Below are 23,508 nucleotides of genomic sequence, written 5' to 3' on the forward strand. Positions count from 1 at the left end.
ATGACCCAGTTTCTGAAAACCACCAAAAAGCCATTTAGATGCTGTGTTTTTGCTGCAGGAAAGTTACTAGATGTAAACACCACACCAGACTTTTCACAGTAGTTCAGTGAGAGTAGCTTTAATACAAAAAGCTATATACATTCACCTATGAAGAGGAGACATATGCTCTAGCATAGCCCCTCCCCGCTCAAACCATTAGCCAGTAGAACCGTAACACATCCTAAGTTCACAGTTTTCACAATGCTGAAGCCAATTCAGATGTGTGGTATGTGTTTTGCAGAAAAGGGGTTTTTTTCTCAGCTAATTCTTTTTATGACACTGATAGGTAGTTGACTTCTGCAGTACTATGTCATAAGTAATTTAAATGCATTGACACTGGCTATTACTATTCACCATGTATTACATTGATGGTCAAACAAGCTACATAACTGTGCAAAACCTGCAAGGCCACTATACATAAATATATACATCTAATAATTTAAGTGGTAGGAATGTATCTTTCATTTGTTTATTCCCATTACATGTTCTCCTTCCAAAGTATTAACCTTCTGCACTGAGGTCTTCCCAGATGTTTGCCGGTGATTTAATATTGCATTCCAAATTCTGCAGAGAAGACCACCCCTGTATGAAGAAGAATGGAGAACACTTAGGGAGGACTCCCTCATCTCCATTACTTAAAAGTGAGCAAGTAGTAAATTCTAGAAACCCCAAGGATATACCAGTTATGACAGGACATGGAAAACAAAACACTACACTTCCTTAAGGCTATAGCTAAAATGACTTCTAGGTTAGCCAGGTGTTAGCAGAATGACAACAAAAGGCCTTGAATCAACAGGTAGGAAAAACAAGTTCTTTAGCCTGTTTTCCATGTGATAACATCACCCTGAATGGTGCAGAAATAGCTCCTGGCCTTGATAAATGCCAAAATTTAGATGGCTTGAAGCACCTGAGGTGGAGTAATGCTGTGTCAGTTAAGATGTGAAAAACTTTAACAGAAAATCAGAGATGAAATACACAGCAGTTGCCACTGAACTATCACTGACCTATCTGAAAAACTTCTAAAAATGTTTTTCCAAACTACTTTTAATTAAGCTCTTAACAAGGAACTAAAATGTCCTTTCTTACCGCAGTTGAAGATACCGCAAATCATCTTTAGTGATATCATTAAGGACAGCACTTAGTGTATAATCTTCTTCAGCAAACTAGAAGGCAAATTTATTCCTAAATTAATATTCCTTCTTTGAAACCAAACTGCTAATTATGACTACAATGACCTTTTTTTTAAAAAAAAAGGTGATATTTTTTTATTACCCTCTTGATGGCATCCAAGTCTGCTCCTTGTTGTGTCAGCCAGTTCATGAGCTCAGGGTCTGCATTCTCTTTAAAAGTTGCTGCACACTGTCGGGAATCTTTAATAGAAAACAAAAGTATGGGTTAATACATGTCAAGACTAGGGCAAAAGTGGTTTTCAGACTACTGAAGCTTAAAATAAACCATCCTTTATCCTTTAAACAAGCATATGATCCAATATGTTTGTGTACAACTGTCAAAGTATGCAGTATCTCCTCATACCTTCGGGTTTAAGTTTTAATCGAAGCAAGCGTAATTCCCGAGTTTTTTGTTCCAAAGATTGTCGTAAGAGGGTCTGATACTCTCTCTCCTTTTGAATAAGGTTTTCCAAAAGCCTGTTAGCATGAGAGAAATCAAACAGAACCATGCTGTGAATAAATCTAGCAGAAAAAAATATTTATCATTTTTAGTGACTACCAAAGGACAGAAACACTTGAGAGATACTGTCTTAAGTAACATATTTTATGGTTTACACATTTCATTTTGGTTGTCTGAGACCCAGTTTAATGGAGGCACTTCAAGGCTTTCATCCATGCAGAATTTAGTAAGCAGCTTGTAAATTCTGTTCCTATTGTTCTGCAGCCTCCCTGGGCAGAGCTGCTGCCTTTATACTGTAATTTACTGCTGAACAGTGTCACACTGATGTTCTACTAGGGACTTTCTGAGCACAGATTTACACCAAATCCATAAAGAATGGGACCTTCAGGTGCTTACACACCGACAGCAGCCTACAAATGTACCCCATGAGGCACAGGACAGGGGCTCTGCTGAGCTCTGCTTGTGCTAATTTGTGGGCAGCCTGTCCCACGGAGCAGGACAGAGCTGTTCTGGCCTTTCCTTGCAGGAACAGCTTTGAGGACACTGCCACTGGGTCAGGTGGCATCCAAGGAGCTAAGGAAGTAGGAAGGAAACCAGCACAGTTGCACAAGTCTAATTACTTAACAGAGAAATCCAACATGAAATTCTGCAATAAATAATTACACAGAAACGAATACTGTGCTGAAAGCTGTTGAGCTGTCAAACCAGTGCTACCAGCATATTCTGAATGCACTGGTATTCGTAGAAGGCCTGCTTTATCATGAGGCATTAAAACCAGGTGAACAGTATGTATGTTATGTATGTACATGTCACTATAGAAAGCAACATCTGAGAACTTTTCAAAGACCACCTGAACCTAAATCCACAGTCTCTATAGGAGGGTTACCTTAAAGTCTCTTGTTTGAGTCTGCCTAGCTCCAGGCTGAGCTGCTGCTGAGCCTCGTGTGACACCACCGAACTAAGGGTGCTGACTCCTGACGTGACAGCGGTGGGATCCTCAACCCCGTTTTGTTCAGTGGGCTGGTAATTGTCCTCTGCTTCCTCACCATCCTTGTCCCCACCTTCAGTTTCTGATGCTGGCTCAAAGTGAGCTCGAAGCTCTGGTAAAATTAAACAGTGTAAGAATAAGAATTTTTTTAAATTAGTCTGCCTTGAGGGGTACTACATTTTGGTTTTTATTCCTGTGGGTGGGGGAGCTTCAGCTGAGGACATGCCCTGGCTGCACAATGTGCTTTCACAATACTGAGCAGGGGAGTAGCAAAGTGAGCTGGACCACAGATTCTCTGGCATCAACTGAAAAATGAGTGGCAGTGTAACAGTGCAGCTGTGGCATACCCGTAATGGTAGGTACCTGTAGATTACAGCTATAGAGATGACAAATACATTTAAATACATTCGTGATTAAATGATAAGATCTTTAATAAAATGTATTAATGAGAAAAACTGAAAGCTTGCTTTTTCTAAAAAAAAAAAAAAAAAAAAAAAGAAAAAAAAATTTTTTTCCCCTAATGCTCCGAACCAAAGAGTTTACAAAAATCTTCCTCTGTTCCAGGTAGCATTTCTAACCCCAGTTCTCTCAGAACTTGCTGCAGGTGGCCACCCTTCCCAGCAAAGAATAGCTGGCATTCTTCTACAAAGTCCTAAAAAATTTAGCTGATTTGGCTTGAAAGCCAAAGCAACTTTGGACTGAAAGGGCTCACCATCAATAAGTGCTCTCAGAACATTCTCATACTAGATGGGGTGCTCAGCACCTCAAAGAGTTATACTTATTCCTTGACAGTTCTTAGTCGTTCGTCCTCCTACTTGGTGGTGGTGATTTTTCCTACTACCAATCTGTAAGCCAAAATCTTACTCCTCATATTAATGCACTCCCTTCTCTGCATCTGTTCCATGGCTCAGTAATCCTTTTTCAGAACACGAAACCAGACCTGTGCAGTGGTACCCACCTTGGATTTCATTAAAATGTTATACAGAGTCGTTTTCTTTCTTACTAGAAAAGCGCCAGCTCAGACTGAATTTAATTTGCCCTTTTTTTTGTCATGGTTGGACCACACTGGTGGTGCAGCACCACTGATTATCTCCTCATTATCTGCTTTTGTACTGCAAGTGCTGCATTAATCCCCCAGATCAACACTTCTTTCTGTACAACATTCTGACCCTGTGCCTTTGATGTAGTGGCACGTGGGATGCAGTTAATGGCCTGCTGACAGATTAAATGTCTAAACTGTTCCATTTGTTATAACTCTGATATGTGAACAGACACCTTCTCATAAAAAAAAAAAATATATATCTTTTTTCAGCTGCTTTGATTTACCTGGAATAAGAATAGTGACTGCTGCTTGGACTGCACGGCGAATTATGTTATCCATTGCAAACATCCAGTGGGGCCTTATTAAATGATTTCTTAATACTTTGTTCACCTGTAAATAAATAAGCAAGTGAAAGAGCAGCAAACAACTATTGCATACATCTTATGAGAGAGAATCTTGTTTTTCAATAGCTAGATGAAATTTTATAAAGTAACAACTGCATGAGTCACTAAAACCTTTTAAAGGTCACTAAGACCTTTGAAAGTCTACGCGACTGAGCTAGGGCTTTCAAACTGTACCCAGATTGTGACATTCAAGCCCCTCTGCAGTACAAGGAGGACAGCACAGTAAATAAATGTGAGATCCAGAACAAACACTAGAGCTTGCGGCAAGTACATGGGCGGCCCGTCAAGCACCACTTCCCTTGGCTGCAAGGCCTGTCTGGGAGTGCCCCTCTGACCAGCTCCTCTAATGTCTATGGCTACACCCCAGAGTTGCTCCTAGAGCGAGGGAACTTTCAGCACTGGTGGTCCACAGGTCGCCAGGCAAAACCTGACCTTCAAACACCTTCAGTCTTTTCTTAGTCTTCCATACGATCAGTCACCAGGGCTTTGTCTGCTCCATACTGCCCACATCCTCCCACCTTCCCCAGCAAGCACAGGTGCTTCTGAGGAACTGGGGAGAAAACGGCTGTTCAGCATGAGCAGGGTAAGAAAGAAGGGTGAGGAAGAGTAGGGAAGCTGCGCAGGAAGAATCCCCCTCTCTCCCTGCTCTAGGCAAGGGACTCACCGCATCCTGAAATCCAAACAGCACCAGATGAATCTGATTGATGGAAGTGCTGTCAAAATCCAAATCCATTTTCAACTTGGAAATGGTAGAAGCCATCACTCTCTGCTCTGGAGAGCGTATGAAGTCCCTTAAAATCCCAATAATTTGCTTGATGTGGGCCACTGAAAGCTGCAGTTCTTCAGAGCTCTGGAGAAAATATAATGAATGTATAGCAAGTTAATCCCAGAATCATTAATCATCTAACGGTCACACTACTATTTTTAGGGTCACAATTTATAGCTTTGCCTATGTATGTTTTACACTGATGCACAGAAATCGCAGAACTTTTGTTTCTGGAAAGCCTTTATTTTCTACCTTTTCCTAACTAAAATTTTGTAATAGTAATTCATATTTTCCAAAAAATTAAATTAAGTCTGCTGCTATTGTGGCTGTCACAAAGGGAAGGAAGGTGGTCCAGATAACATTTACACATATCTACAATGTACTGCAGAGGGCAGCTCTCCTCCATTAAAACAGCAGAATCAGTAAAAACCAAATTTTTTTAGAGGCTATCCTTTCGATAAGCTCAATCTGGACTTATATCTAATTATGCAGACATTTTATTTCCTTAGGCAAAAAATATGTTTATATACGCATTTATCATAAGCCAGAAAAAGGTCTAAGATTACACAGTGATAGAACTCAAGTGTTCATTCTATGATTGGTAGTCTACAAGCCCCACAGTTAAAGCCATCCAAGTGCCTGTAAGAACAACAACCTGTATAATTACAAGCAGAAGTATTACAGAAATAATGGAGAAGAGATGGTTACAGCAGTGCTGCAAAACAGCTGGAGATTGAGGTAGGACTCCCTGCTACTAAATAATCTTTCTTTATCCTGGAAAATATTTAGAGCCCTGGTTATTTCTGACTAAGATCTCACATATGACTTTTAGTCCTCTGTAAAGCTATAAGCTATTTTGCAGTTAAGCTCAGAGCAGAAATTTACCCCAGTTGCCTCCCCAGACGGAGCCTGTGGGTTTGCAAAGCTCAACAGGAGCCCCTGGGGTGTGGGCCGAGCCGACCTGCAGCCCGGGGCAGCCTCGCAGGGGCAGCGAGTTGCTGGCACCAGCAAACCCTGCGCTGTGCGGAGCCGCTGCCCATGCCGTGCTCAGCTGGAGCTGCCCCGGGAGCAGTAGGACCCGGCAGCGGTGCTGCAGGTGCCTCTGTGCCAGGAGCAACAGCTGGCTGGGGCATCAAAACACGAGACAGCAGCCTCCCCTTCGTGTACATGCAGTTCAGGTGAAAAAACGTGGGTTTGGTGAGAGCAGATAACGTCAGTGAAACATCAGAAGTAGACATCAAGAAGAAAAGGCTAAGCAGTTGTTACTGGTGTGTGGCATTGCTTGGCTACGGGTTAACCAAACGCACAATATTTCTTGCTCCTCTTTACAGTCACTAAACCTTCCCACTCAGTCCTTCCCTCCACAGAAATCTACCATAGCTTTTTTTAAGATTCGTGTACTGTGTTCTTGGCCCCTAGTTTACATAGGCTTTGAATTTAAAACTGTTCCCTACCCTTAAAGCAAATAATAGCTTTTACTACCTGGTGTTCCATTTCCATGTCCTTGAAAGCCACAACAGGTCACTACATCAAAGCCACCCAACCCACCAACCTCAGCCCCCCAACCCCACATCACATGCCCCAGACCTCCCTCTCAGAAAAAAAACCAAGCGCCCAGCAGCAGGCAACAGGCAGTTTGCTATGCATTCGGAACAGCAAAGGGCTCACACACAGGTCTCAGAGATCAAAGATATTCAGAAGGAAGTGAAATTACCTGTGCAATACAGTCCTGCAAATTGGAAGCAACTTTATTCTGTTCTTCCTTAAGGATTTTATAGAGGATTGCTCGGCGTTCACTGTCCTTCCGCAGCAGAAACAGACCAGAATCCTTATCCTCAAGGGAAGAAGAGGCGCTCCTGTCCTCCGAGGCCGAGCCCTCATCAGGCACGCTGGGTCAGCAACCGGGTGCACGCACAAGAGAGACCTCAGCATTAGCAACACAGCAGTACTGTCAGAAGTGAGTAGGGACGCTTCAGAGGTTAAAAAGTGAGTTTAACTACAGCAGTGGATTGATCAGACTGTTCAACACATTCTGAGACAGAAGATGGCTCAGATCCTCAGTTGGCAAAAAAGCCAAAAGCACGAGGCTGATTTCATCCAGCTAAGAAGCTGGCATTAATGTCACCCAGCACTGGTTCACTTTTGGGGAGGAAAGCTGAAAACTCTGGACTGAGATAACTATTAATTTCTTCTGGGCCCATACAGTAACATACTAATTTGAAAGTATTGCTTTGTGATCTCTGAGCAGCAAAACTGTCTTTCTGCTGCTCCTTTCCCACATTTTTTGATGAGTACATAGAAGGATCAACTCTTCTGCTAACTCTTGAATACATATCCGTTCAGTCAATAAGACAACTGACATTTCTTCGCTGGGAGAGGAAAAGTATCTAAATATATGGAAACCTTAAGGAGAAAGAATCGTTGTTCATAATTAATGAATATAATGTATACAGACAATATTTAAATTAACTAGTAACTTGCCTATGTAACTCGCTTGCTGTTTAACATACCTGCTTATCTAGTAATTATGTGAAAAAATTACCCTCATAAAATATAATGTGAATTAAATCCACCTCATGGGTGTCAAGCAACAAGCAAATGCTTTTACCTTAGTAAATGGGAGATGGGATGCTTTGTCTGAATCTCTGAAATGGATCTCTTTGGCCTTTCGAAAAGCATGTCATGCTGTACATCAGAGTCTGGTGAAACAGAGCCATGCTCACTGCTGCTGCTGCCAGCCTGTTCTCCATGGATTGGCAGCGGGAGGGATGTATTACGATTATAATCTATGAACAGACATTGTAAAACATGTAACAGAACTAGGCAGGAAACGGTAATGTGCTTAAAACAGCTGTGATAATTTTCAGTGATATCAGGGCCTCATTTTGCAAAATGGCTGAGGGAGAAGTAACCTTGTTGATAGAAAGCAATGCAACTGAAAATCATTATATGCATAAGCAATAAAAGGTGTGAATGAGCTAACTGCTGAATCCAAAGACAGCAAGGCAGCTAGATACTCATATGAAACGCCATTTTGGTACCTTTGCTTGCACACACACACACTCCCCCTTGCTGCTGGTCTCACAAAGTGGTACAGCTGGATATACAGCTGTTTAAAGAGCCTGAATCAAACCAAGAGCTTGTCAGCAGCTGTGCCACCACAGCCGTATCTCTAAGCAGAGAGCAGTCTGCTACCTGCCCTCCTTGTCTCTGCCTGTGTTGACTGATGTATATTTGTTCCCTCTCTGACACCGGAGGCATCTGCCTCACTTGCATGTCCCCTTGTCCTCAGTAAGGGCGCTCTCTCTGTCTCTCTCAGCGCTGGCCTGAAGGAAATCTCTTGTCTCTTTCCAGTTCATCTTGAAAGTAAGAAGAAATAAAAAAGTAACAGATATTGAGAGCTTGCTGTCATCCTCATTGCCAGTTTGCAGCTTCATGATAGGAAAGATAAGGAAGAAGGTCTGTCAGCTCAGAGTGCACATATCCATGGAGCTAAAATATCACAAAAGTTTTTCATGGTTGTCACTACAAATTATGCAGAGGCAGGGGAGGAAGGGACCTAGAAGTTAAAAGTTGTTCAGAAAGCTCTGACATACTCCATGGTACATGACTGATGTTCCAATGGCTGAGGTTTAAACAGTCACAGAAATGAAACAGTATGTGTCACCTTGTGATAATTGGTTCAAGGGATCTCAGCAGTATGGAAAATCGAAAGTTGCTGTCTCAGGAGTAAGGGCTGAGATTTGCTCTGGGCTGCCTTTATTATTGGAAAGAAAAAAGGGATAGAGACAGGATGGAAAGATGAGGACAAAGCTGAGGAAACTGGCGGTGAGGGAAACAGTAGAGGGAGGAAACAGCAAACTGCTGCAGCTGAGACTGTGGCAGCTGCTGGGCCAGGGCTGGCCTTATGCCCCCAAACTCCCCTTGGCGATGGCCGCGGCAGCCAGCACAGCGGTCCCCAGCTCCAGGGCAGCAAAGCGCACACTTGGCTGCAGCTGTGTTGCCTTTCCCTCCCCTCTCCCAATAGACAGTGTTCATAGCACTTGCCCACTCTGCTCATGTCTGTGGCCAGCACTGAGAATCATAGAATCACAGAATGTCCTGAGTTGGAAGGGACCCACAAGGATCATCGAGTCCAACTCCTGTCCCTGCACAGGACAACCCCACAGGTCACACCATGTGTCTGAGGCCTTGTCCAGTCTCTTCTTGAACACTGCCAGGCTTGGGGCCGTGACACCTCCCTGGGGAGCCTGTTCCAGTGCTCCACCACCTTCTGGGGGAAGAACCTTTTCCTCATGTCCAACCTAAACCTCCCCTGGCACATCCTCCTGCCCTTCCCTTGGGTTCTGTCATCGGTCATCAGTGCCTCTCCCTCCTCCCCTTGTGAGGAAGCTGTAGCCACCATGAGGTCTCCCCTCAGTCTCCTCCTGAGCTTGCTTCTTGCCGCAGCCCAGTGCTTAGCTTTGCAGCACCAGATTCTTGTGCGGTCTGAAGGAGCCCCATAACCACATCAATGAGTGGGAGAAGAGAAAAAGGGAGGAAGGCAGAAGACAGCTGCACTTTCCCTGATATTTGACAAAGATCCCATTGCTCCCAGGGCAGCTAACAAGGCAAGGTCCATCCTTTCTAATGTCATGCAGTTCCTCCAGGAAAATGTCCTCAGCCAAGGGCTGAAAAGGCCACAGGGGTGTGTTCTTGCCATGGGGCGGAAGGCTGCAGGCTGCTGATGGCTCCTGCCTGCCACTGTCCTGGCTGAGCAGTGTGAGCTCTCCCGCTGCCCCGGTGCGACTGCAGAGATGGCAGCTCTCAGTGCCCCTCAGGTCAAGAGATGATGCCCATTTCCTTGCTGAAACCAACTCAGCTAGATGTTATAAATTTTTTGCTGTTTTTTTTTCCCCATTACCATTCTGGTCCCTTTCTTTCAAATGTTTACTCCTGGGGGAAAAAAAAAAGCTCAAAAAGGGAAGCAACTCAATTTGCATGGGGAGTGTGTGTGTGCATGTGTGTGCAGACAGGGGAAAGAAGCACCAAAATGAATGGCTTTGCTTGTTTTTAAATAGACAGTGCCTTCAAACACTAATTATTTATTTGGTGAGTCTATATTAAGATTTGTAATCTTACCCTTGAGAAAGCAGCTAATAAATTGAGGGGGTGGAAGAGCACGCTAGGCAGATAAAACAAAACAACTCGCTAAACAGCTGCTTCAGCACCTACGTGCCAAATTTCCAAGTTACATATCAAGTTTGAAAACGCTGATCCTTGTAGATCCAAACACCTAACAGACCCACATTTTCAGGTGCAGAGCACCTACTCTATAAAACTCAGATCTCTGAAGTGTATGTAATTATGACTCTAAAATCCAAAATTGTTTTGGAAAGACCCTCTGTAGACAGATGGGAACAGCCTCGCATTTATAAGCCCTGGTCCTCATGGGGGACTTTAACCACACCAATACCTGTTGGAGGGACAACACTGGAGGGCATAAGCAAACCAGGAGGTTCCTAGAATGCGTTGATGGTAACTTCCTTCTCCAAGGGACAGAGGAGTCAACAAGGAGAGGTGCTATGCTGGACCTTGTTCTCACCAACAAGGAGGGGCTGGTGTGGAATGTGAACGGTGGAGGGATGGGACACCATCCAGAGGGACCTTTACAGGCTTGAGAGATAGGCCTGTGCGAAACTCATTAAGTTCAACAAGGCCAAGTGCAAGGTCCTGCACATGGGTTGGGGCAGTCCCAAGCACAAATACAGGCTGGGCAGAGAATGGATTGAGAGCAGCCCTGAGGAGAAAGATTTGGGGGTGCTGGTTGATGAGAAACTCAACGTGACCCAGCAATGTGTGCTTGCAGCCCAGAAAGCCAACCATATCCTGTGCTGCATCAAAAGAAGTGTGACCAGCAGGTCAAGGGAGGTGACTCTGCCCCTACTCCGCTCTGGTGAGACCCCACCTGGAGTGCTGCATCCAGCTCTGGGGCCTCCAGTACAGGAAAGACATGGACCTGTTGGACAGGGGCCAGAGGAGGCCACAAAAATGATCAGAGGGCTGGAACAGCTCTGCTGTGAGGACGGGCTGAGAGAGTTGGGGTTGTTCAGCCTGGAGAAGAGAAGGCTCCAGGGAGACCTTATTGTGGCCTTTCAGTACCTAAAGAGGGCCTCTAAGAAAGCTGGAGAAAGACTTTTTACAAAGGCATGTAGTGATAGGACAAGCGGTAATGGCTTTCAACTGGAAGAGGGGAGATTTGCATTAGATATAAGGGAGCAATTCTTTACTATGCGGGTGGTGAGGCACTGGGACAGGTTACCCAGAGAAGTTGCCTCATCCCTGGAAGTGTTCACGGCCAAGCTGGATGACACTTGGGCAACTTGGTCTAGTGGAAGGTGTCACTGTCCAAGGCAGGGGGTTTGGAACTAGATGATCCTTAAGGTCCCTGCCAACCCAAACCATTCTATGATGCACAGGATGTCATTTTAAAAATTTTAATTTACTATAAATGAGGCGCTTATTTGGGGGAAAGGAAAAATAGAGTTGGGAGATTTCAGCAAGCAAAACAGAAAATAAGCAAGTCACCATATTTTGTGGGAATTGTTAAATTAAAATATACCTAATTACGAATCACAGGCACTTTCAACAGTTCCTGCTGCTTTCCTGGCACAAGGAACGTCTTTAGTAAAAGAGAGTGCCTAACAATTCCAGTCTTTTATGTAAGACTTAATGATGATGTTGACTTGCATTTGGCTGGTAATTCCTTACCTGAAGGCTTGAATGCAATTCTGCTTTTCTTGCCCTTGTTTACTTGTTTCAGGAAGGCATCTCTGAGCAAATCAGATGCTGTAACACGTTTACTAGAATCAGGTTCAAAACAGAGCAAAATAAATGCCCTTGTTTCAGCAGACAGTGACTCTGGAATTTCAGGATGAATCTTAAACATCCCAACCTGCAAGTAAAACACAAATACAAATTATTTTTACTGAACAACTGCAAGGAGACCATGGGCTAAAGCTTTCTTAGTGTGATCTCTCACACTCTGGCTGACTCTCATGGAAAAGGAGCACTCCAGGTACCCACACTAAGCAGTGAAGTGACAACAAGGCTCTGATCTTATTTTACTTCATCATAAGCATGGCATGAATGTCAACGTGGTATTACACAAATGTCAAGTTATCGATGTATCCAACCATCTGCCTTCAGGTAATCTAGGGATCTGGACATTATCCACACCAAGTGCTTCAAATGCTGCTTCTCCTACCAGCCACAAATCCCTCCAGCGACTGCATATGCTTCCCATCACCCCTGCCCTGTTCTGTGTCTCTCCATTGCTGACTCCTCTCCAGCACATTTGTGCCCAGAACAGGAATAACTTCCTCCTCCAGCACCAGCTGCCTGGGGCCTGCACCTGTTCTGCTCCTGCTGCTGCCAAATTTCTGTGTACGAATGCTCGCAATGACCTTGCCAGACCTTGTCACCACCCCTGGCACTCGGGCCAGATGTCTTCCCTCACCTTTCAGTGGTATTTAACTGAAAAAATCACATGATGTCCAAAGTTTTAACAAGAGCTTCCACTCTCTCCTTAAAGCAATGAAAAATGTGCTTCTACAGGTTGCTCCCTAGTGATTTTTCCAGCTCCTTTACAGTCTTCTTATTCTCTAATGCCAATCTGGCATATATGTTTTGAAGTGAGAGTTGTGTAACGTGTGCACTGTATGGCATGTATCTGGCAAGATTATGACTGGTAGTCTCTCCATTTTTACATAAAAAGGGCTCTGGAGAACAAGCAGACAGCTAGTGGCCACAAGGGAGATAGTAGCCCAGCAGTTAAACAAGCGCCAGCTGCTTGCTAAAATGAAGAGTTGTTTAAATAATCTCATTATACAGTTGCATTAACACACTGTGGCACCATTAGGCACTCACAATAGTGGTTCAGCTTCAATGTGAGCTGAAGCAAAAAATGCTGAGCAGTCGTGCTTCTGTTCGAATGACAGTGTAGAATGTGAAATGCTAATAATGCATTAAGCCCTTCCAAACCATGGCTCTACACACATTCAAAACTCAGTATTTCCTGCGTGTTACATTTTTAATATATGCAATTTGCTAATCTCTGCAATTAAATTTATGTATTTAATAGAGTAACTGAATAAATACATAAATAAATTGATGTAATATCCTGCTGGCAGGATACAACTTCCATATGTTTACCTTGTCTGACGGAGCATCTTTAACTGATTTGTAAATTCCCATGTAGATTTTGTACAGTGTTTTATAAATGGGGTATACAATTTCACCACTTCAAAACATCAGCCCAGCAAGATTTTTGCTTTGGAGCAGAGAGAGAAGACAGCCCCTGCTTGCTGTGCTCTGACAACTGCTCTTGACGTGCCCGTCCCCATGGTCAGCCCATCGCTCCTTGTGCAGCCTGGGGACAGGATCCCCCAGCCAGCGCCAGCTGGGTCAATGTCACAGGCTGACAGCCCTGGGGTGCCAGGTTGCACCCTTGTGCACTAAACAAAACCCAGGATAGTCCAAACCAGGACCAGGAAATGTGAATGCGTGTCTCTGATCTTATCTTAATCTCTGGGGCTCCAGGGGAGTAAGTTCTGTCAGAGGCATCCAGAAACTCTGTGGAAGTGTTAGTTTACTTTCTCTCTCATTTGTTTGTTCCTTTCACACAGCACCACACAACGTATACTCAAACAGGAATTATTTCCAGTTCTTGGTTTCACTCTAGCCCCTTTTCTCTATTTTGCCCAACTCTTTGGTGATTTGCCATTTCTATAGTGACTGCGCAGCCAGACTCAGACCTTTCTTCTCCTCACCTACCCTATGCGCAACACAGTGTAAATGTGGAGGTGGGGACCTCAAATTTTCCATATCCCAAGTTTTCCAGGCTTCTGTTCTTTTTACATGCCTGCCCAGTTGGCCTGCTTCATTCCTGGCTTCAAATCTAGCTTCCAGCTTGCTTACTTCTGTTGTACAGCAAAAAGAAACCACAGTTCGCAATTTCTGGTGCCCAGCGAGAGGCAGTTCCGAGCAGGTCCCAGCAAAGCCAAGAAACAGAAAACAAAAACAAATGCCTGACTGTAGCACATTAACACAGTTTGCAATAACGACGCTAAAAACTCTGACACATCCTTGAAGAAAGAAGTGCAAGAAATGTATTTTAAAAATGCCAATTCTGAGACTTCAGAACACAGCTCTATGGCCTGGAGGTGCTTTTGGGCAGGATGTGCACAATCCTGCCAGAACTCACGTCGTGAGCCTGTGCAGATCCCATTGAGCACCCAGAACTGAAGCAGCACTTCCCAACAGTTCAATAAACTGTACTGAAAAATAAGACACGTAGCTCACTGCACAGTTCAACTGCGTGCCAGATCCATAGATGAAAAGGCATCTGCCGACACAACCGTATCTGACATTTACAGCCATGTGGAAAAAAAGTCTCTTTCCACAGGTCCCTCAGGAAAGCTTTAGTGAACCAAACCACGTTCACCCAGGCAGCTTCTTTTGACGTAGTGTCACAAGTCGACAGCACCAAGGTGACACATCATACTGTTGAAATAGCTACATCAAAACCTATAACCATCCCTTTCTTTGCCTTTTAGCTGTGGTGCATGGGAAAACTCACAGGCCTAGTAAGACACATGGCATTATGTGCCATGCTGAATTGCAGCCCAGCTAATTATACTTATTGATTAAGATCTGATTTTGCTACCATGGTTCCAGTAATAATTATACTGACGTGTGACATACACAAAAGAATTAACAATGTTGATAATTTAAAGCAGTTTGCTGGATTATGGATGTGGTATTTCCCCATTATAAGAACAAGGAATCTGAAGTATAAGTGAAAACTTAAGTACTTTACTAAAGGTCTACTGCAAGCTGATGGAAGAACCAAAAATTTTCAGTCTGCGTATCTGACACATTAGCACATCATAGCTTTTACGCTACTGTTAGTTTTAGAGTTAGAACAAGTAACTTTTTTCAAATACATTTGTTATCAAAACTATCTGAAGAATTCTCTTGTCAAGTATTAATTTGAGCATTTGAAAACAGATACACTAAGAGAAATAAAGAAATATGTTGCAGAGACTGGGCCTTTGAAAGACAAGGCAAACAGATACTCTGGGAGGGAGGCTTACAAAAAAAGACTTAAAGCAGCAGAAATAACTTAGTTGTCATTTTTGAGACTGGTTGCCAAGAAGGAAATCATAAACCAAGAGCAGGAGATGATACAAGTATTAGGGTAGAGAATATTAGTTTTCGTAAGTCTTCACTCATTTTTCAGGTTGCTGCTGAGTCATGACCTATTTCCAGCACAAAAATAAATGGTTACCCCCTAGAGCAATACAGCTTTGAGCATGGAAGAGTCACTTAGTGAGAATTAAGAACACAGGTCAGACTGCGGCTTTGTGTAAAACAACCCATTTAACAAAAGGTTACTGCCAATTAAATTAATATTATAAAATTAGTTTAGTATTTGCAAATTCATAAACTCTATAGCAAAAAAAAGCAGTACTTAATTTAAACATCGCGGCTTGAGGTTCCCCTAGTTCATGAAATGGAGGTTTGCCTGTTGCCATTTCAATAATGGTACAGCCCAGTGACCAGATGTCAGCCGGAGCACCGTATCCTCGTGGCCCTTTATCGATGATTTCTGGAGCCATGTACTGCAAGGTTCCTAGTCAGGACAAAAGAACAGCCAAGTGTTACAGTCCTCATTCTTCTTAAAGAGAATTAACACACGACTGTGCAAGCCAAAAATTGTCCAGTGCAACCTGTTTAGTCAAAATATTTGATTTCCCGTATCAGTGCTGGATACTACACAGAAACTTATGTTTCAACATCTTTTCTATAAACTATTGAAACTTCTAAAGCTATACGTGTTGGCAAAATATAATAAGATCCTGCCTAAGTCTATAGTTGGCTTTTAACAAATGAATCTGAATGTCTCTGAAGTTTGCCTGTAGACAATCTGATTTCAATATTAGTTATAATGCTAATATACAAAAAGAGCCGTAAAAATGAAATAAAAGATGGTCAATTTGGAATCACTGATATTCAATTATATACTAACAGAGCTAGCAAGAGGTCTTTACAGGACGACGGTCCACACCAACAACAGAAACCTATAGATGTTCTGAGTGTTTCAAACACTACAGTACTTTCTCCACACAAATTCCTACCAGTTCTGACATCTTTAAATTAAATTATTTTTCTTCTTAAGAATGCAATAAAATTACACCATGGTAAAGCTGTGAACTATAAAGCACATGTGTTGAAGATAAAAGGGGTTGGATATTACTATGTTCATTAAATATGACTGCTGTAGAACAAAAGCTCAAGCCACAGAGGCAGAGTGATTTTCCTCTAATATCTGTTCCAGACATAATAGTGATTAGCCATAATAGTGACTTTCTGGGGCAAAATTAAATTTTGGACTATCACGTTTACCAGCCACAAAAGGATCTTCTTCCATCACTTCATCTTTTAGCTTACTGTATTTGTAAGTTTGTTTGGTTTTCTGCACTTTTAGACATACTTCAATAAAGTGTGCATGCATGAGTTACTGTTATCAAGATTATTAAATGAAAAAGTTGCTGTATTCAAGTATTTGCAGATGTAATTGCAACAAATAAATTGCTATTTAATGAAAAACACTTAGAAGAAAAACTATTACACCACCACATTGAAGAAGTTTAAAAAACAAAAAAAAAAAAAGGAAGAAAATTACTTTAAAAAGAAGAAAGATAGCAAGACTGTGTTTATGGTGACCACACTCCCATTCACTCTTCCCTGAAAACAGAGACCTCATCATGTTTTCATCACAAATCCAAAGAGTTTATTTGCTCTAACTCTAAATCTGTCACCAAAACCCTCACAAACTCTGCTAAATTAGTCTTACCTGTAAATGTTTCGGTGCATGGATTAATTCCTGCCAGCCTTTTGGAAGTACCAAAATCAGATATCTTTACCACGCCACTGTAGGTGTTCACCAAAACATTATCCCCCTGTGGTTTGGATGAGAGAGAGAGAGAGCAGGGAGGGGAGACAGATGAGTAGATTCCAAATCCCAATCTCAGTATGCCTGCAAGTTCGCAGTTATTTTTTAATATACCTTCCTACAAATGAATTTTCCTGGAGCACTGGGGAGAGGGGGTTGTTTTATTCATTCCTTTTGTCTTAAGCTTCCATGAAATCCTATTAAAATTTCTGCTTCAGGTTAGAGTAAACCTAAGTGAGATAAATAAAATAAAAAGCAAATCACCCAAGACACACTGAAAGAAAATTTACCTTTATATCTCTGTGTACAATCTGGTTCTCATGGAGATACTTCAGACCTTCCAGAATCTGCTTGGTGTAAAATTTAATGGTAGGTTCTTTCATTGGGCCCCATTTAGATCTTAGGAGAGCTGAGAGGCTGCCTAAAAGAGTTCAGAAGGAAGTGCATCAAGATAGAAAAATCTACAAATTAACATGAAACCTTTAAATCTGGATTAAGCCTTTGTTCAATATCCTAATACAAGAGAAATGCAGTACCTATAATTAAGCCAAATTATTCCTAGATCCCTCAAAGCAAATAATTTGATGCTACTTTTGACTGGCTATTCCTTTCTTGCCAGCTCAGCTTCTACCTCCATGACAGGAATAAATGTTATGACAGGGCTGGATGCATCTCCCTGACTTCAGTCTAACAACTGTTGAGACTAGGACTAGCAACCATTTAGCCTTTAATGGTATAAAGACCAGATAACACCGTATGATGTTATACACTACACTTCATGAACCACACACATGGGCAAAGAGAAGCTGATTTACTTGGGGCAGGGAGGGAAGAAGCAAAAAAGAAAGAGTCTTTTCCATGCAAATATGGGATTAACTCCTGCAAATATTCAGAGACAGAGGAAAGAAAGCTCCTGAAAGAAATGAAGTAATGGATGTTCAGAGTAGGAGACAGGTCAACCACACTTCCCCTACTTGTAATAAATCTATCCTTTTTTTAAAAAAAACCAACAGAAATATTTTAATCATGCATCAAAATAAAGACAGTTTTGCTTTTTCTGCTTGTAATAAGCTAAGTGCACTGGGTCTCCTTAACAGCAGACAATTTCAGCTTAAAGGGGTTTTCAGTCCACATCAGCAGCTTTCTAAAGTGTAGTTTCCTCAAATAATTTTGCATAACCTGAACAGCTGGTTCCTTTTTAAGACTGGCTGCAGAGTTTAAAATATCTGAATTGGTTCAATAATATCTTGACATTAGCAACTAATCACTGCACACGCTACTGTGTGTATATGAACAGGAAAAGAAAGGTAGGTAAACAACATCAGCTGATACTTCTAGCAAGTGCAGGAAAACAAGTGGAAGCTTTGGTATAAACTCATCACATCTGCATGCATCATACGTGTCAGAGTGTCTCAGCTTGCAGGTGAGAAGGTCACAGGAATTCAAAAAATAAAGAACTTTCCTATGCTTCAGATGTATTTAATCACACCTTGAATGTTTGTGTCTGGACCTTCCCTAGAAAACCTGAACTTTTTTCCCTGGTTTTCTTATTTCTGTTTTTATTTTGCAAATTATATTCACGCAATGATTTAACACTCGTTCTGACACATACTTGTCACTGAAGAGCAAATAGCAGAAGAGAGATGGAAATATCACCTGGAGAGGATATAGAGGGACTTCACATCTTAAAACGTGGAGAAGACTAGGGAAGCAAAGCTGGAAATTATGAGCAAGGGAAGCATATAACTTTTATCTTTAATCTACCTAGGAAATAGCAGTGCTTTGTATATAGCAGCCACAAAATAACACTTAATTGCTCAATCAGTGTTACTGCTCAACAGAAACTTATCCTAGAAGTCCAGTCGTCATTCAGATGTCAGGCTAAATGGACTACACAGCTCTAACTCCTCTATTTTATAACACATGAGTATTTGACACCAAATACTTTTAATGACTTTTTTCTGGGTTTATAATTATTACAGAAAGGGGAGATGGTACTGGGACCTGTACACTTCAAATCTATTCTTTACGTCAGAAGCACACGGCCTGTAGTTAATGTCTCAACAGAAAAGCCATATACAGTACACAAACATATTAAGTGCACACCTATCTGCTTTCACTAAGTTCAGAGTCCTAACTGCTCTCAGTTCCATTAAGAGACTCAGCTCAGAATGACACAAACCTCCTGGTACCTGCTCCATAAAAATCTTAATGTATCCATCTTCTGAAACAGATCCAAGATACTGGACAATGTTTCGATGCTTTAAATATTTATGCAGTGCTATTTCTTCATGAAGAGGTTGAGAATACCTGTTAGGGAAAAAAAAATAAAGAATTGAGGAGTATCTCATCATGCAGGAAAAGCTTCTACACTACGGTGAAATGTCAGTCTGTGAACAGAATGGATTTTAGGGATACTGATCCAACTCTCAGCAAACATCTTGTCCACGACCTTCAAAATGCAGTGTGACTGGCTGCCTATTCAGAAAAAGTACAGAGGTAGAACTCAGAGAAACCCCAAAGGAGAAACATGGCCTCAAAGAATTTATACATGCCTTTCTTCTGTATCATTACATAGTCCTGTCTTTGCTTCCAAAACTCCTTTTATGCTTTTCCCCCTTCCCAAAAAGAATACAAATGACGTACAACTGCAGCTTAAAACCCAAAATATGTCCTATTCTAGAATGTATTATATACATATAGATTATCCAACTGCATTATTTATGATATATATCATATCTTTTCCAAAAAAAGAACAATAAAAAGTCCTTATTCTCAAAAGGGTACTGTTGAATAATGGAGGAAATAATTGAATTTTAGTATACTGGGATTTTCTAAGGTAACCATATAGAAATACATGCTAAGAAGAGAAAAATTTTCAGCAAACAACTGCAGTTTCATTAGCAATGTTTTTATAACAATAAGCTAGGTCTTACCTGCTGTCTCTCTCAGGTATTTCTTTGATGGCTATTCGGACCTGATTGCTAAGGTCTCTTCCAGCATAAACTATTCCATAAGTACCTTTCCCTAGAACTACCCTGTCACCGTTCTCGTCGTAATCATACTCATACTGCAAGCAGAAAAGATAAACACAGCAGCACAGAAATTGTTATCACTAACACTGGACATTACAGAGAGCTTTAACAACAGTTATGTACTATACAGAGTAGCTACTGCAGTACAGCTGTAGTACAGTTGGTTTCCCACCAGCCTGGTGCATTTTACGGCTTGTAAAATTTCCATGTTACTTGCTTTACAAAACGACTTTCCCTAACCAGCTTCCAAATGCATTCACCCGAAAAAGGAACTCAGCATTAAACCAAATTCAATGAAACAGTGCTGTCAGAAGAATACATTCAGGTATTATCTCTAAGAATTGCTGACAGAGCCTTCAGAATACATAAATGTATGGAACATAACCTATAATTTTGAAACCAATGGTTTAATAAATAGATAAAAGTGACATTCTCATTAGAACGGGTGGACACTATTTTAAGACCCTAAATTCTCATTTGAGCTTCACCATAGCAAAATTAATTTCTGACATATTCCCCTCATTACGAGCTTTTCCAAAAATAAAAAAAAAATGCTCATCTTCCCCAAGGATGATTAAATATTTGAAGTGGTGGTTTCCACTGCTGCTGAAACCATGCAGGGTCATATTGCCAGCTGCATAAGTCACTGCTGGTTCACTGACTTCAGTAAAGCCACACTAATTTAAACCACCTCATGGTCTTGTCCCATATGGTGATGAATGACGCTTAACCAAAGTATGTCCCAGACACCAAATTTCTTATGGAAGTTGGGTTAAGCAGCACACACCTGATTCAAATCAGGGAACTGATAAAGGATATTGAAAAAGCACTTCTGCAAAGAGTTAAAGGAACTGGACAGTTTCATAGCCTCAGATATTATCAGGAGTACACAGACCTCCCCTAGTATCTTCCCAAATCCAAGAGGATGTCCCATATGGGAAAACTGCAGGCTACTCTTTGTGGCTTCATATGAATTCTATATTAAAAACAAACAAACCAACCAATAACAACAAACAAAACCAAACAAAAAAACCCCACCAAACAACACCACCTTTTCACAATGGCCATAACTATTGACATTTCTGTCAATGACCACTTTTTCTGCTTCATCCAATAAGACAGACGCTCTCATACAGAATGCAGCCTTGAGATCTATTTCTTTGAGGTGTCTTCTCGGCTCATATTGCAGCTCTGGTATTGCAATGTCCACGTGTCACTGACACTCCCTCCCGATTCCTCTCAGCAAAGATTGCAAGTTTCATGCTGCTGTATGGAAGGTGCTAAAGAAAAACCATCTGTCGTTTATCCTAACAGCATATTCTGCTCAGTGGAACTAAACTTGAGTTAGTGCAGCTTTAGTACAGTTTCATTTTCCATGTTTCAGCACTTCATGGTTCATAACATAATCTTGTTGTATGATAGGCATAACTGACCTAAAACACCATATGTAAAACTTGTCACGTTCTTTGGCAGGAGGATATCCAGCTTTCACAGTTATCATATGACACAAAACTGTGCAGAAAAAAGACAGCAGTCACATCGCAGAATTTAAGATTGACAGCAACCCTATCTACAACAGACTGATCCTAAGCCAACTCTATAATTACTGTGGAGAAACCTATCTTCTCTAGTCTGTGTCCCATGATACATGCAAATCGTTGAGACTTATAGTTCAGTGCTAGTTAGTAGACAGTTTAATAGACTTGTATATACTTGATGCCACTTCACATTTGCCCCGTCTCCTTCCAACAGCTACAAAGGTTGAATAAATCACTGTTGGTTGCCAAAGGTCTGAATATGTGATCCACTGGAGGTGCAATTCAACCGTTAGGTATGAGTAAACAAGTGTTCATAGCTGACCTTCTGTATGAATGTGGTGGGGCAGAGTCTGATCTCTAGGGTATCCTATTTGGGGTACAGCAGGTACTCTTAAAGTGACAGGAACTTCTTCAACATCAATATCCAGAAGCAAATACCCTAAGTTTGAAATGAATGCCAAGCTCACTCTCCTTCCAAATCCTAGTCAGCTGTAGAACTAAACTGTACTTGCTAAACTGTATTGCAATCAAAACTGTACAACTCCTTGGGGCAACATTCTCATAAAAATTCTGACTGAAATATTTTCTTCCCCCAAACTGTGCTCAAGGTTATTTCTTTCTCTTCCTCAAATATAACCAGTTGTTTTATTATAACAACAGTAAGAACTTTCACTTTCTCTGTGCTTGTCAAGCCCATCAAGACCATACAAAGCTGCATTTTCCATGTTGTCTCTTCTTAAATGTAAGATCTCAGGCTGCAGAAAGACATTAATTGTCTTAGCTCATTTATAAGCTAAACAAATTAATCCTCCCCTTCTGTAGCTTGATTTCTTTTTTTAATGTCCTGACATAAGACAGTAAGTACAAGGTGATAATTGTGAAGACTTTAAGATATGTAGAGTGATAGAGCTTAAAGATTTAAAATTTTAACTTCTGGAGTAATTTCTCCATTGATCCATGCAGGATTGTTTCCTCCTGTGCAATCTCAAGTGATTCTTCCAGTGCAGTTTTTAAAAGGCTCACGCCACGGTGAGCTCACTTCCTCTAAGAGACTGTCATACCGCTGAACAGACTAGGTTGTTTGGGGATTGTCCTGCTATTAGCTAATTACAGAAGCATGCAATGTCAAATCAGCAGCTATAGATAATACTCTGCCAAGGCAGAGCCCTGATCCTAGGCCAAGACCACAGATGTATGTGTTAAGCAGGGCTTAATAGGTGTGCATATCTTGTCATTTTCACTCGAGAATTCTGTGGCCACTACGCACACACTTCTGTGCAAAAACTCATCTTCCCCACCACACACAATTACATTCAGCAGTGCAGTAGAGGGTCTTCTACTTTCTTAATCCTCTTCTGAAGCTCCAGGTACTACAAAAGGTTCACTGTCATAAAGAGATGCTCTGAACCGTAAGCCTAAGAGAATTGCTGGAATGAGACAGTCAGAAAGATACCAGCTCAAACAAACCACAGTAGGGCTCTTATACACATTAAGCAGATTGAATTTGCTCAACCACAAATAAAATTACAACCTACTTTTTATGATGGCTTTTCAAAACAAGTGAACAGAAGCACAGGGAATATACTTAGTGCCATGAATCTGGACATCTGCCATGAGACGGTGTGTCTTATGAACACATGGATTCGCCTACCCTAACCTGAGCCCACATAAAATGTAAATAACCCTCTCCAAGTTGTGGGGTTTTTCATGTGTTTTTGTTTGGTTTCTGGTGGTGTTTTGTGGTTGGTGGGGTTTTTGTTTTGTTATTTTGCTGCTGTTGTTGTGGGTTTTGGTTTTTTGTTTGTGGGTGGTTTTTTTGTTTTGTTTGTTTTCTGTCCCTTCTATATACTTATTATAAATACAGCCTACAGCTACTAGGTTCCTAACATGGATGTTTCAGTGATAAGTCAAAAGAACAATGAATTAATCTGATCACAAACATCTATAAAACTCTGTGAAAGAAAAAGCCTAGCAAATGAAATTACTTGGAGAAGTAATAGTATCAGATACCAACTAGAAAAAACGAAGTACTTTTGCTAAATGGCTTTTTCCTAGAATTTATTTAATAT

The 23,508-nt window shown here is 41.5% G+C and overlaps 1 protein-coding gene across 2 annotated transcripts in view; it reads right to left on the minus strand.

The window, feature by feature from the left end:
* Positions 1-55: 55 nt before the first annotated feature.
* The window catches only part of MAP3K15 (mitogen-activated protein kinase kinase kinase 15), a 91,122-nt gene continuing 67,669 nt past the window's right edge, over positions 56-23,508 (minus strand). For both annotated transcript variants that reach the window (XM_065629495.1, XM_065629486.1), the window contains 15 exons: positions 19,803-19,936; positions 19,049-19,176; positions 17,157-17,287; positions 16,768-16,873; positions 15,386-15,543; positions 11,619-11,802; positions 7,477-7,654; positions 6,583-6,757; positions 4,767-4,952; positions 3,983-4,088; positions 2,555-2,768; positions 1,573-1,685; positions 1,312-1,409; positions 1,126-1,202; positions 56-621 (listed from right to left, as the gene is read on the minus strand). In XM_065629495.1, the coding sequence (XP_065485567.1) occupies positions 501-621; positions 1,126-1,202; positions 1,312-1,409; positions 1,573-1,685; positions 2,555-2,768; positions 3,983-4,088; positions 4,767-4,952; positions 6,583-6,757; positions 7,477-7,654; positions 11,619-11,802; positions 15,386-15,543; positions 16,768-16,873; positions 17,157-17,287; positions 19,049-19,176; positions 19,803-19,936 (2,109 nt within the window). In that variant the 3' untranslated portion in view covers positions 56-500. The remainder of the gene's footprint in view (positions 622-1,125; positions 1,203-1,311; positions 1,410-1,572; positions 1,686-2,554; positions 2,769-3,982; positions 4,089-4,766; positions 4,953-6,582; positions 6,758-7,476; positions 7,655-11,618; positions 11,803-15,385; positions 15,544-16,767; positions 16,874-17,156; positions 17,288-19,048; positions 19,177-19,802; positions 19,937-23,508) is intronic.

Source organism: Caloenas nicobarica, chromosome 1 (genome assembly GCF_036013445.1).
Source record: "Caloenas nicobarica isolate bCalNic1 chromosome 1, bCalNic1.hap1, whole genome shotgun sequence".
Lineage (NCBI taxonomy): Eukaryota > Metazoa > Chordata > Aves > Columbiformes > Columbidae > Caloenas > Caloenas nicobarica.